General features: G+C 34.3%; 1 protein-coding gene across 3 annotated transcripts in view; it reads right to left on the reverse strand.

Moving 5' to 3' along the window:
• Positions 1-13,897, reverse strand: part of LOC127867686 (atrial natriuretic peptide receptor 1-like) — a 740,759-nt gene that overhangs the window by 640,199 nt on the left and 86,663 nt on the right. For all 3 annotated transcript variants that reach the window (XR_008043618.1, XM_052409008.1, XM_052409007.1), the window contains exons 3-4: positions 8,586-8,848; positions 7,585-7,688 (exon numbers count right to left, since the gene is read on the reverse strand). Coding sequence is in view for 2 of the 3 variants with exons in the window: in XM_052409008.1 (XP_052264968.1) it covers positions 7,585-7,688; positions 8,586-8,848 (367 nt within the window). In the remaining variant the exon portion in view is untranslated. The remainder of the gene's footprint in view (positions 1-7,584; positions 7,689-8,585; positions 8,849-13,897) is intronic.

A 13,897-nucleotide genomic window follows, 5' to 3' on the forward strand; every position in this document is an offset into this window, starting at 1 on the left:
AAGTTGGGTACGAAAAAAAATTGGGTACGAAAAAAGTGTGGTACAAACAAAAATTTGGGTACGAACAAAATTTGGGTACGAAAAAAATGGGTACGAAAAAAAATTGGAATGACAAATTTTGTGTACGAAAAAAAATTTAAGGTGACGGGGAAGTTGTACCCGTGGGGAACTTGAATCATTCATCGAAACTGGAAGGCGCGTTACATTCTCGCTCAAATATAAAAATAACTACATTTAGGGGTTTCCCAGCGTCACAGTTTTGTGTCTGGTTCATGTCCTGAACATCTCGATACATTTGAAAGAGGACGTTCACCAAGCTGCCTTTACCTTTATTAATGATAATCAGCGAGGTATGCCGATTGAGAAAATTTAGCCAACTCAATCGGACTGGCTAGGTCTTTTACATAGGTCGCCATTGTGAATAATTTTTACATGCTATGATAACTTAGATGAGCTGCTTCGCTGAATAAGCATCGTCAAAAATCATGAACCTTATTTCACATTGTCAAAATAGGCAGTGGTGAATCCGTATTTTTACCTTGCAGATTTAAAATACGACAAATTATTTAAAAACGTATTTTAAAGCCCGAATAACTTTCATAAAACGTAATATGGTCTTTGCTTATTGAACAATATAGATAAAGGAACGAACTTAAACCGATACAACGCAATTTTAATATATCTTACAACGGAATATCGATGTTTCGATATAAAACTATGCATTCATCTTTTTAAGAATAACCCTAGCGCACTCTGAAAAAATATACGTTACACAGTTGAATATCTGTAAAAGGATTGAACTTGTTTCATCGGAAATGGAAATTTATTCAAGGCATTTATAGTCTGGAGAATTCAATTGATTCTTTTATTCCGCTATATCTTATGGCAAATACTCGTTTGTGTTCCGAATGAGTGAAATGCAAAACATATTAACGATTATTCAGCGTTCTTTTTGCGGGGTTGGAGGGGGGGGGGGGGGGTGTGTGACAAAAGTAATGCCATGCAAGTCATCAATTCAATCGTCATCGACAATGGGTTTTTCGTTACGGACATGCGGCGTTTTATATTAAATCCGATTTTTCTTTTGCCCCTCGAATGAATAATTCATAATATTATTTTGGTCAAACTACAGAATGTATTCATTAAATATTGAACATACCGTTTATGTGTTAATGCATTTGTACTTACTGTTACTCAAAACTTTTACCGGCGATTATGAGACAGGGTGATATTGATGGAATTTAAACTTTATTCTTGTTATTTCAAATGAGTATATGTATAGACCAGTCTCTACACGACTTGTATAGCAAATGTTACTGATAGAAGTGAAAGTTATGTCTATTCATGGAAAGCAATAATCTAAAAATTTCATCAATGTATTCATAACATGAATATATTGCTGGTATCTTAAATGAACGGCGACACCGATGTTGATTAGCAGATATTTCATTTTTGTTTTGTTTTAAATAAATTTCACACATGTGCTCTATTAACATACATAGCAGTACACTCTACATATAAACATAGCATGCTACATACAAAACAATATGAAAAAAAAATAAGAAGGCGTGGCTGTTGCCATAACTTTGTAACAAAAAATGACTTATATCAAGTTAAAAGTAAAATTCCTAGCAAAGTGTAACTGACTTATTCCAAATAGTGTTCATGATTCTATACGTGCATTACTACAAGAAGCAGGATACGTATAATTATGATTGTCAAGCTCAGTCACTGTCGCACTTACACACATACAAAATGCTTAAAGAATAAAGCCCCGACAATGAACTGACTGCATGCAGATACTGATTTGGTTACTGTCTCTCCCCGACTATGAACTGACTGCACGCAGATACTGATTTGGTTACTGTCTCTCCCCGACTATGAACTGACTGCACGCAGATACTGATTTGGTTACTTTCTCTCCCCGACTATGACCTGACTGCATGCAGATACTGATTTGGTTACTGTCTCTCCCCGACTATGAACTGACTGCACGCAGATACTGATTTGGTTACTGTCTCTCCCCGACTATGAACTGACTGCATGCAGATACTGATTTGGTTACTGTCTCTCGCCGACTATGAACTGACTGCATGCAGATACTGATTTGGTTACTGCCTCTCAATATTACGACACGCATACAGCATCAAATGAGAACGAACAAACATACAATCAAATAAATAAATGAAAAATATCCAACATTATAATAACGTGGCATTCTATCATGTTTATATACCTACGTCGACGGATTTGATTTCTGTCTGACAATAACACAAACAGACGATCAACCAGTCATATGATAAGCTTGTTACACACATGAATACACCTTAACACATATTTTTACATAATTATGCAGATCGATAGTTTTGAGATACATACGAAAACGCCAGAAATAAAATCAGATGATTGTTTTTTGTCCGTTACACAAACAACGACTGCTATAGAATCAGATTTGTGTCTCATACGTCCGTTCCACTAATTTCCTCCAACAATAGTTCATCAAGTATCCAGTTAAAGAGGAAATCAAAGGGAAATGAACGTAAACCAATAACACTTCAGCACCAACCCAGAGGCAGCTTGCTTTGTCGCTGCTAAGAAGCAATTACACATCATAAACACGGCTAATGGAATCGCTAAACTAGTGTGCTATTTAATCATGTGGCGATCGCTTCAATGCCAGTTTTCTTTTAAGATGTTTGCCCTCTCGAGATGCTGACAAAGCGAGTCAAACAAATGTTTGTTTAGCTCAAAATACCAAATGCATGCTTGCCAATAAAATCACTGTGGATTCAGTAGCGTGTTGTTATCATAACTGTGGGTATCATCATATACAATATATAACAAATCAAACATAAACAAACAATCTGAAATAATAAGAGCATACGTTCTTATATCATACTGTTTCAGGGTTTCGAAACACGCAGCGATGATGACCAGATACTTGTTAATGCATACTACATGTATAAGTGTGAACTTATATAAAAGTTGTTTGACGATTTTTATTTATAAAGAGTGGAGCTATAACACGGTGACACTAATAGCAGTGATTATACCCGCATTATAATTAACTAATATAAAGCAAAAACTAGTAAAAATATTTCCGTAAATCACCTTACTCATGTGTTAATTGTTTTCCATCTATTTCTAAATTATGTTTAGTTTTAGAAGAATATCAAATTAATACACATTTAAACAGCAAGTGTTCGTCTCCTAAATGAACAAAAACTAAATGCAATACTACCAATTCAACTACATGAAACGCTATCATATCGTTATACATTTTCCTAAAGTAAAATGATGCATGACAGTTGCATTATTCATATCGTCATTTCATGCCATTATTCCGACATTAATCTACAGCAGTCATTTTAGCATTAATGTTCAACAAAGAACGACACTTATGAGGGAATTTGATTTATGGTAAAGTTCTGCTGTTTGCTTTTTATTTTACAATGAGCAGGAAAAGCCTGCTCAATTTCTCAAGCATAATTGACATATTGACGTCGTAAGACTTGGAAACATGAAACCTAGCAATTTAAGAAAAAATCGAAATACATTGAGTTGAATATGTAGGAAACCAGTTTTTGTTTTATGATTTCCCTTAAGATTTACGCAAATATTTATGTCGTTTGACGTGCTCCATTATTTGACAAAATGTGAATTTATGAAAGCCTGCATGCATTTGTGTACTCTTAACAGCTGTTAATACTTAATCAGATACTTATTTTAATATATGCGATACACAATTGGCGTATCGGAAACACATAATAACCAGAATCAGAATCAGAATCAGAATCGTTTATTCAGACTTAAGCATTACAAGCTCATCGTCATTTACAATATATAATAACATATACAATAACAGCATGAAGTAAATACAAACAAAAATATACTCATTTCGAAGAAAGATCAATTTACTATATAAGGAGTAAACATGTTAATGTGTTTTCGTGAGAATGTTATAACATAATTTCAAACGAAGTTTAATAATTGCAGCACTAATTGTATTATTCTGCAAAAAAGTTGCACTAGTGAATAGAATTATTGTTTCAATCCTCATATGGAAGATATTACTCGTTTTTTTGTATACATTTAAACCTTTGAGTCTTTTTAACAAGGAAAAATACATGAATATGAATTCGTATGATGGGCATATATAACCGCATAATCTAACTTTATATTTGAATGTTATTTTTCATTCGTAGTTTAATGAATTTATACTTATCGGATAGGAATGCTGATACCTTTAAAGCTGTTTGTAATGAAAATCATATGTCGAAATGTGTTACGCTTACTTGTAGTTAAGTAATGTATCAGTGTTAATAATAGTGCTTTCCTCTTTGTTGACCACCTATACGAAAAACGAAACTATAGTTGGTCTCTAGGGATATTGCTCCTTAGTAAATAGTAAAATAGTGTCAGTTAGAGGGCAATCTTAGTTTAAAAAGTAAGATCTCCATCTATATACACTAGTCAATTTAATTTAAATTGTATCATACCCCAGCGTCGACCATCTATGCGAAAAAAGAAATATAGATGATCTAGGAGTATGTATGCGACAAAATTACTTTCGTAGCAGTTACACAATACTTTAAATATTTGATAAACAAATATAAATTCAAACAGCACACAAACATACAAACATGATACCGGGGTATGTATGCGGCAAGATTACTTTCGTAACAATTATACAATACATTAAGTATTTGAAAAATAAATAAAATACACAAACATGATTTAAGGGTTTGTATGCGTCAAACTTACTTTTATACCAATTATACAATACATTAAAGATTTGAAAAGCAAGTAAAAACACATACAGCAAAAATCATACATAAACCTGAATATTCAAAACGAGTTGGGTGTATGAAAGCTTTGAGTGATGTGTAAATCACCGATTTTATAATTAAACTGTAGATATTAACGTTTCTCTTAGTTGGAAAGCTTTTTGGTAGTATGTTGCCAGCTTTTTTAAAGTAGCTTTATTTTCGCTTTGCATAAGTAGAACATATTTAAGCATGCTCGTGTGAGTATAGAGATATTTTGAAATATATTCTTTCCGAATATGGATTTATATGGGGCACTTTAGTACAAAATGAAACTCGTCTTCTCTATCATTAAGGTTACAGAGGGTGCATTTTCTATCTTGTCTAGGCACATTATTATGACGACCGATTTCAATATTTAATTTATGGGATGATAAATATAATTTGGCCAATACATTTCTGTATTTTGGATTTTCCAACTGGCTAATATATGCTGACTTTTCAAAATTAAGTGTAATTTCTCTATATACATCTAGAGACGTTGAGTTTTCTAGTCCTGATCGCCAATCGCTAATATAGATATCGATAAGTCGGACTCAGCTTTTGGATAAATGTTTCTATTTTAACAGAGTTCGGATACATCCATATTTCATGTAAGCCCGAGGATTGAAGTATCAGACGCACTTGAGATGCCCAGTTTGAATGAAAATTGTTAGCATTTATGTTATTTAATTGTTCGTTTAAAACGGTATTTAAAATACATTTTTCTTGTTTGCTGTGTGTATCTTTAAAAAGTATTTAACCATTCTAATGTATCTTTCGAAATACAGTGGAAATCTACCCAGTTCGTTATACAATGCAAGAGTATTTGTAGAGGGTTTTACATTAAGAACCTATTTACAAAACTTTGTGTGTACTCTTTCTAAAGTTTCATCTTGATCCTACCCCCAAACTTCCGAGCAGTAATTTAATACTGATAGGACATACGCGTCAAATAGGTTAAACATTATATTAATTGGTACTTTGTTATTCTTAATTAAAGACATAAGCGCATGTAAAGATCGCAATTCTTTCCCCGCAAGTGTTTTCATTGCTAGAGCGAATGACCCGCCGCTGGTAAACACAACCCTTAAGTAGTTGAAGGAGTTAACAATTTCTACCTCTTGATTATTGTAAAACCATTTTTCGTTAGCACCTACCCTCCCCCTTTTCGAAAGATCATTACTTTAGTGTTTTTTTGTTTACTGTGTAATTCCAATTTTGACAATATGAATACAGACTATTGAGAGATTTTTGCAGTTCATCTTTGGATTCAGATACGAGCACTGCGTCGTCAGCGAATAGTTATAAGAAAATAGCGATTTGGTCAATATTTATACCTGCATCTATATTTTCCTGTAAGTGCATCTCAATATCATTAAGGAAGAAAGAAAAGCAGATCGGAGAGGTGATCTCCCCCTGGAATAGTCCAATGTTGCTATTAATTTTTTTTGACAATGCTCCTAAATGTTTTACGCAAAATTTAACTTCACTGTACATAGAACGGAGCACGGATAATAATTTTCCGTCGATTCCTAAATGTATAAGTTTGTACCACAGTCTATTCCTGTCTATGCAGTCATATGCTTTACGATAATCCACAAAACAGCAATACATTTTTTTCTTATTACAGATTAGTCTCTGTATCAGCGAGTTTAAAATAAACACTGGGTCTGTACAGCCATAATTGTTTTTAAATCCAAATTGGGCGTCCGTTAACACCGAATTTTCGTGAGCCCATAATTTAAGTCGCTCTTCAATACTATAGTGAACAATTTAGAAAAACAGCTTGTTAGTGTAATCCCCCTTTAATTATTTGGGTCGGATTGGTCACCTTTTTTATGAATGGGGATAATCATGCCCGAGGCCCAAGCACGGGGAAATGACTTTGAGTTCAGTGTGTGATTAAAAAATGTGTTAAGCGGGCGGACTATTTGTCGTGCGCATACCTTAAAATATTCATACAAAACATTGTCAATCGATGGTGATTTATTAACACCAAGTTTCTTAATTGCTTTTAAAATTTCAGTGTCCGAGATTGGGCTATCAAGGCACATGTTATAGTTATAGTTGAATTGTTTTGTTATTTCATATTAAATCATAATACCATTAAATATGTTGCATCGTACGCAAGCTGTCAATTTTAACCTACAATATATTTTAAGCAATATATTTACTAGTACCTATATACATAGATATAGTCCTATATAAATGTTCAAGTTTTACCAAACCACTAAAACTCGTATTGCATAAATATAAACTATATTAAACAATTTGACTTGATGTTAGAGTAAATGCAATAGTAAAACCAACGTACACATATAACGTATTTTGTGACTTTTGATACGTTTGCGTATAAAAGGTCAAATTAAACAGGGTTGTGCTCCAGTGCATGTCCAATCTACAATACATATGCAAGCATCCTAGATGCATGTGTCGTATGACGTAATCAGACACAACTGCGTCTGACATATCTAAATTATTACTCTTGATTTCATCTTTCTTTTAACTAGCGACAAATACATCACATACAAAAGAAAGAGCTTGGTTAAACAAAGAGGTTTAGTATCTTACGGGCGGATTTTACCACAACGCAACCGGGAATTTATCCATGAGTTTCAAGGATGTCCTAGTTGAACATAGTTGTGTATCCCTTTCGAGAGCCGAACTCAATGCCAGCTTGTTGTTAAATTGTTTAAAGGATCTCCTCAGGATCTATACACTGACAAATAATGGACTTTTAAGAGTTCACACGTTCTAAACATGTTTAATGACTTACCGGCGCACTCGATGCCGATCTTCTTGGGCATCGCTTTAAGGATCTCCTCCGGGTCCTCAAACAGTGCGAACATCAGGGTCACGTTATTTGTAGCCCTTCGTGCACTGCAATCGAGCATCACATGATTACATTTCGTAATACGTTTGTTTGAATGTTGTTTTTTTCAAATGGAAGTAATATCTCAGCTCGTGTTTTATCAGTAGTATGTCAGACTTATGGAAACACAACTCCGCATTCAATTTGGTACGACATTTTTATATGTTTTATATAAATGGTTGTGTTGATATATGTGTAAATGCTACATATCAATTTGTCTGGTTTATAAGGACAAGATGTTATAAATACAAAATACAGAATACGTTGCTTTATGAAAAACCAAGTATTAATGAAAATCTTCCGCCGGTCATGTGCGCAGGGCCAGTTTTGTTACTAAAAATTTGCATGGTTAACTCACACGAATTAACATAATATAACCTAAACCGTTAATTGCAGGTATTGAATCAAAATGTAGTAATATAAACAAAGCATTACTTTCAGGATAATTTACAAAATCTAAACTCATGTGGAGATCGGTGCTCTTTTATAATAATCCAGAATGTGTAGTACGATTGTGAGTTCATTACATCTTTAACTAGTATGCACAAAGATGAAGCATGTTTGCGCTAAGTATACTATTTACAGAAAAACATTGTAATAACTTTAGTAACAAATAATACAATTGAGACTCGTTCTGAGAAAACGGGACTAATGGATGTGCGTAAAGTGTCATCCCAGATTAGTCTGTGCAGTCCGCACAGGCTAATCAGGGTCGACACTTTCCGCTTAAACTAGATTTTCGGTTCTAAGGGACTTCCTTTAAACGAAAAATACCATTAAAGCGGAAAGTGTCGTCTCTGATTAGCCTGTGCGGACTTCACAGGCTAATCTGGGACGACACTTTACGCACACGCATCACGTCCAGTTTTTCTCAGAACAAGGCTCAATTTAACAACTAAACGTACGCATCATTGTTCCTAAACTCGTGGTGAAAGCCATCCGCTACAATGTGACAGAACTTCTCCGAGTTGTCCGTCTGCCCATAGGGGTCATATATAATGTTCATTTTACGCCACTTGTGCATGGAGAGCACGTTCACGAAGAAGTCGAATAGCGTGTTAAAGTTTGAGCCCACTCTGGTCAGCAGGCGGAACACTCTGTCTTTCTGACGACCGAAATCCCCAGCAAAAGCCCCCGCTGTGATCATTGGTATGTCCCAGTATTGGACCTGTGGTGGAAGCACGGCATGTTATTTGTTTTTATTTTGGCATATCGAAACGATATAGTACACAATATACTACACATATTTCCTTATTACAACACTGCAATGAAATGTTGCATACTACTTATAAATTTTCACTTTCATACATGTATATCTCATGACTACGCAAACGAATATAGTACGCACAGAAAGAAGAAATACGCCCCAGTTCTTTGGCATATATTCGAACGGTGTACAACAATTGCGAACACAAGCGGATGCTGGCTCCGAATGTTTTTAAAATATAAAACGAGGATAAAGAGAGTATATTGCAGCAATTAGTTTCTATATATGCTCCTTCTTTTGTCACTTGATTGCAGTTAGTGAAAAGAGTTTCAGATGTTTGCTACGTAGATAAAATATTCAGGAATGTTGACATATAAATTTGAAGTTTACTGTTAAAATTTTATTTTATTTTTGCTACGCGTTGGATCAGTGCTTTATTATAATTAATGTGAAGTTTGTAAACACAAAAGGTCTTTTTTCTTACACATGAATATATTTTTTTTCTAAATAAGTATCAACATGGTAATTAATGTGATATCGTTATTAATTGTTAACTTATATTAATGTAAATCTATTCGAATGTAGTTATAAAGCCTAACGTCTATCTGAATTATATAATTGCTAACAATTGATGAAATATGTGAATAAGTATTTTTTCTTCCGTACTTTATGGGTACACTTGGTTGCTTACAACTGAAATATAATAACTTACTTTGAGCACAATTGTGTATTGACTTGTGCTATTCGCTTACTTTTTATTAATGCATTTTAAAATTTTGTCATTAATGTATATGAACTTAAATAATACCAGTCAACATCCAATATGATATAAATATACATAACGGGACATTTCAGCTGCACCATCTATGTACAGACCATAATACGCATTGCGTCCATATGTATGCCAAGGGACCTATTTCTAAACACTGAGCCACATCATAGATGGAGCCTTATTTCATACGAAACTAAATATCCAGCGTATGACAAAGGCAGTGACACCGAAAAGACAATAAATATTATTCTACATCGCAAGACGCTTATTAAACGCTGATCACTGAGATGATGCGAGGGCTACACATTCTCTACGGAGGCAAATAGTCAGGGTAAATTGAAAAAGACATGCCTTAAAGCTGCATGAAATTGCAGTAATTCGTGTAGTTTGTTTACGAAGCATTTCTTCTAACTAACATTCAATTGTACTTCTAACGATTTAATAGCGTACATATCAGCCTTGTTCTGAGAAAACTGGGAATTATGTATGTGCGTAAAGTGGCGTCCCAGATTAGCCTGTGCAGTCCGCTCAGGCTAATCAGGGACGACACTTTCCGCTTTTATGATATTTTTCGTTTACAGAAATTCTCTTCTTTGCATAAATCCAGTTTAGGCGGAAAGTGTCGTCCCTGATTAGCCTGTGCGGACTGCACAGGCTAATCTGGGACGACACTTTACGCACAAGCATTAAGCCCAGTTTTATCAGAACAAGGCTCAAGACATTCCTTAAAGCTGCACGAAATTGCAGTACTTCGTTTAGTTTGTTTTCGAAACATATCTTCTAACTAACGTTCAATTGTACTGGCTAACGATTTAATAGCGTACATATAAAAGCCGCTACATTATTTTAATGACAAACACACTGACCTATCTCGCTGACTCGACGCGTACATGCATATATCTGTTCACAATAAAAAAAAACGAGATGATAGCATAAGTTTTGAAAACGAGGCTGATAATGATAAAATCAATATAAACATAACGAATGTAATTGTGGCGCCTAGACAAAAGGTATTTATTATTGTTTCAATAGCATCTATAACGTGCGAGTAAACAAGGACGCTAATTCACGTCTTATACACATCGGAGCGAAATCTGCTGTACAATTTACAAAAAATACCACTCAAGAATACCGTGTCCATACTTAGCAGTATAACGACTGCATAACAAGTTTGTATTGGCTAAAGGTTTTATAGTTGATTTAAAAAAGTTGCAACCGTGTGCAGTATTAAGAATTACCAATTACTCATAACCTAACAACAAATGCTTTACTTGACGTCGGGCATGTTGAGTTGTGCATTTCAAATATGAATCTGTCTAACAATAAATGTTATAAGACATAATCAAACAGCTAGTAACGCACGCCATGTTATGCTTTAAATTAAAAAATATTTCCAATTTGCAGACATCTGTCTCTAAAAAGTAATAACTAAGTAATATAATTAAAAACAATATATAGAATTCAAGAAAATGTTAATTACTCATTCATAACAACATGTTCTGTTCCCAGTACCATTGCAAATGACGCCAAAACAAATCACTTGACTATGAAATGGCGTTGTTATTTGACGTCAAAATGTCATTTTCCATGCTTTATTATGCATAATAAGCATTGTATGATATACAGAAACGGTGTAAAACGCATTACATAATAGATCACTAGCTGTGTTGTTATGAATTAAATCCACTCGTGATTTTAATTATTGCATATTTTATTACGGGACTGCACGATTTTGTCAAATATTTATGAATTTATATGAAATGGGTAAAAAGAACTTATTATACACATATTTCAATATAAATTAAAATACAAGTTATGAAGAACATGTGTCGACCAATGCGAAATAAGCCAGATATTTAATTCTGAAATCGAAAATGTGTGTACAGTCGAATTCGCCAGCTTGTATAATTATCATGCATGTACGATGTGAATCTAAATTTAGTTTTAAGGATCATTTTAATTACCAGCAACGATATCTATTCATACGACACACGAACACTAAATCCGATCCTATTACAAAGACGAATGCTTTTGTTATTGTAGGAAGATATTAACGAAATATCTTCGTCACAATCGGATCCGGGTGCTAATTTGTAGTTGCTTCATTTTATGAAATTAGGTTTCAATGTATACTTTTTCTTGCCTATTTTTTGTTATTGAAATATATTTTTATCAATATATTACAATTTCAAACATATAAAAATCGTGCAGTCCCGCTTTAATCCGCTGATGCGCCACTCTTGATGGTGTTTTTTTCGCTGATCAATACTGAAATGGATAAATAATCTAACAATACCAGTACGCATTCGCTATTTACATTGCAATTGCTCAGAATCGCATTATTAGCCACCATATATCCCCCACACGATTACGATCTTGAATGACAACCATGAATGATGGTTATTAAGAAAAAGACATAACCACGGACAAACACAATTTCTCAACAACTGTTATGTTGTCACGATGGAGACACATTTATTCCAACGGATTATTATTAGGAAATAATCACCGCCAACATATTGGTTTCTCTCCCTTTTTTTAATACAATTTGTATGATAGCAATAAACCCAACGAAGATGAATATTTATTTCCAAAATAATGAGTATATGCCTGTCTTTAAACATATATATATATATATATATATATATATATATATATATATATATATATATATATATATATATATATATATATATATATATATATATATATATATATGTGAACAAAAATATATGGTTTTATTCTTATCACTTTTGTAACATGAAAAAGTCTTCAATTTATTATACTGCGTGACAGGTTGAATTGCACTCGTTGAGAATCGGTATGCTAACAAGTATAATGCGAACGTGTTGTTTTGCAATCTCCACGCATTGTTGTCGTTCCTTGCTCTCACATGCAATCTCTGCCATCACAAGAACATCCTACCAGATTTGGTAAGATTTTATTTTATTGGTTTAAGTATTATACGATGAAAAGTAGTATCATTTTCTTTTGATATTTTGAAAACAGTGTATCTTTAGGTTCATGATAAAAAACATAATTACCTAAATTAAAAAAAAAGTAAAAATACCAATAAAAATACCCGTTAGTTAAGGACCACACTTAATGAAATAACATAGCGCCTAAAATAACTGTTTGAAATGCGGAACTACACTAAATCATAAATACCAAACTTTAGAATGCTTTTGATATTCACAGCAGCAAATTGGTTTCAAGCACCGATGCTCACAATTTCCCCGCATAAAGCGTTTAGAAATCTTAAATGGATCATCGGGCGTGACAGTTCTAAAGCCACTCGTGGAGGCTTTAAAGGAATACTCATCAGCACTCCGCCTGTGAATGAGATGTTCTGTTCAAAAGTCTTAAACGTTGGTGACATGTTGAAATCCCCAGCGAATTCAGAATAGATTTATATTTTCAGACCTTGTTTATGTTTCCTTTGATGCACGAACGTATATTTCCAGAAACTTAATGCAACACTAAATAGCTTTTAAAATACACACGAATATATGAACTTAAGAGATATCCCTAGTAGTGAAACCTTCGCCACGACGCAAATGTCATATATATATATATGTAACAGCAGTGAATGACAATTTCCAATGACTTAAAGGATTTAAATCTTCCACCAACCCTTGGACCTGACAGGTCGATGTATACTTGCTGAGACTCCGAAATGAACATGAGTTTTCCACACGTCCCGCGAAGAAGCATTCAACTCAACCATCATAATTGTTTCAAACATTTTGCAATCCTTGGAGAAATTCGGATACGTTTGTAAATTAAGTAGAAGCGAAGTTTCAAAACCCAATTCAATCCATGCAAACTAATTACCATATATTACGTATACTGTGTGTCTAAATATGTGTATACTTAACGCATTATACCCCCGTCACACCGGACTGTCGTCCTTATTGCGTCCTTACGGCGACCCAGGTCGCAGTGAGGACACCATAGACGCCGTAGGGACGCAAGAGGACGCAGTGAGGACGCCAATAATTGCTCATGTTCAAAGTGGTCGCCGAAGTCCGGCGTTTTTACGGCGTTCTGTTTTAGGACGCAATAGTCGTAATAGGGACGTGGTCTGGTTGCTGTAAGGTCGCCATGGACGTCGTGTGGTCGCCGCTCAAACCCACAGAACATGATGATTGACTGCAAGGCGACCGTACGGCGACCTTATTGCGACTTTAGTACGTCCGTTGTACGTCCATTGCGTCCTCATAACGACTATGGCGTCC

This window comes from Dreissena polymorpha, chromosome 2 (assembly GCF_020536995.1).
Source record: "Dreissena polymorpha isolate Duluth1 chromosome 2, UMN_Dpol_1.0, whole genome shotgun sequence".
NCBI classification, from domain to species: domain Eukaryota; kingdom Metazoa; phylum Mollusca; class Bivalvia; order Myida; family Dreissenidae; genus Dreissena; species Dreissena polymorpha.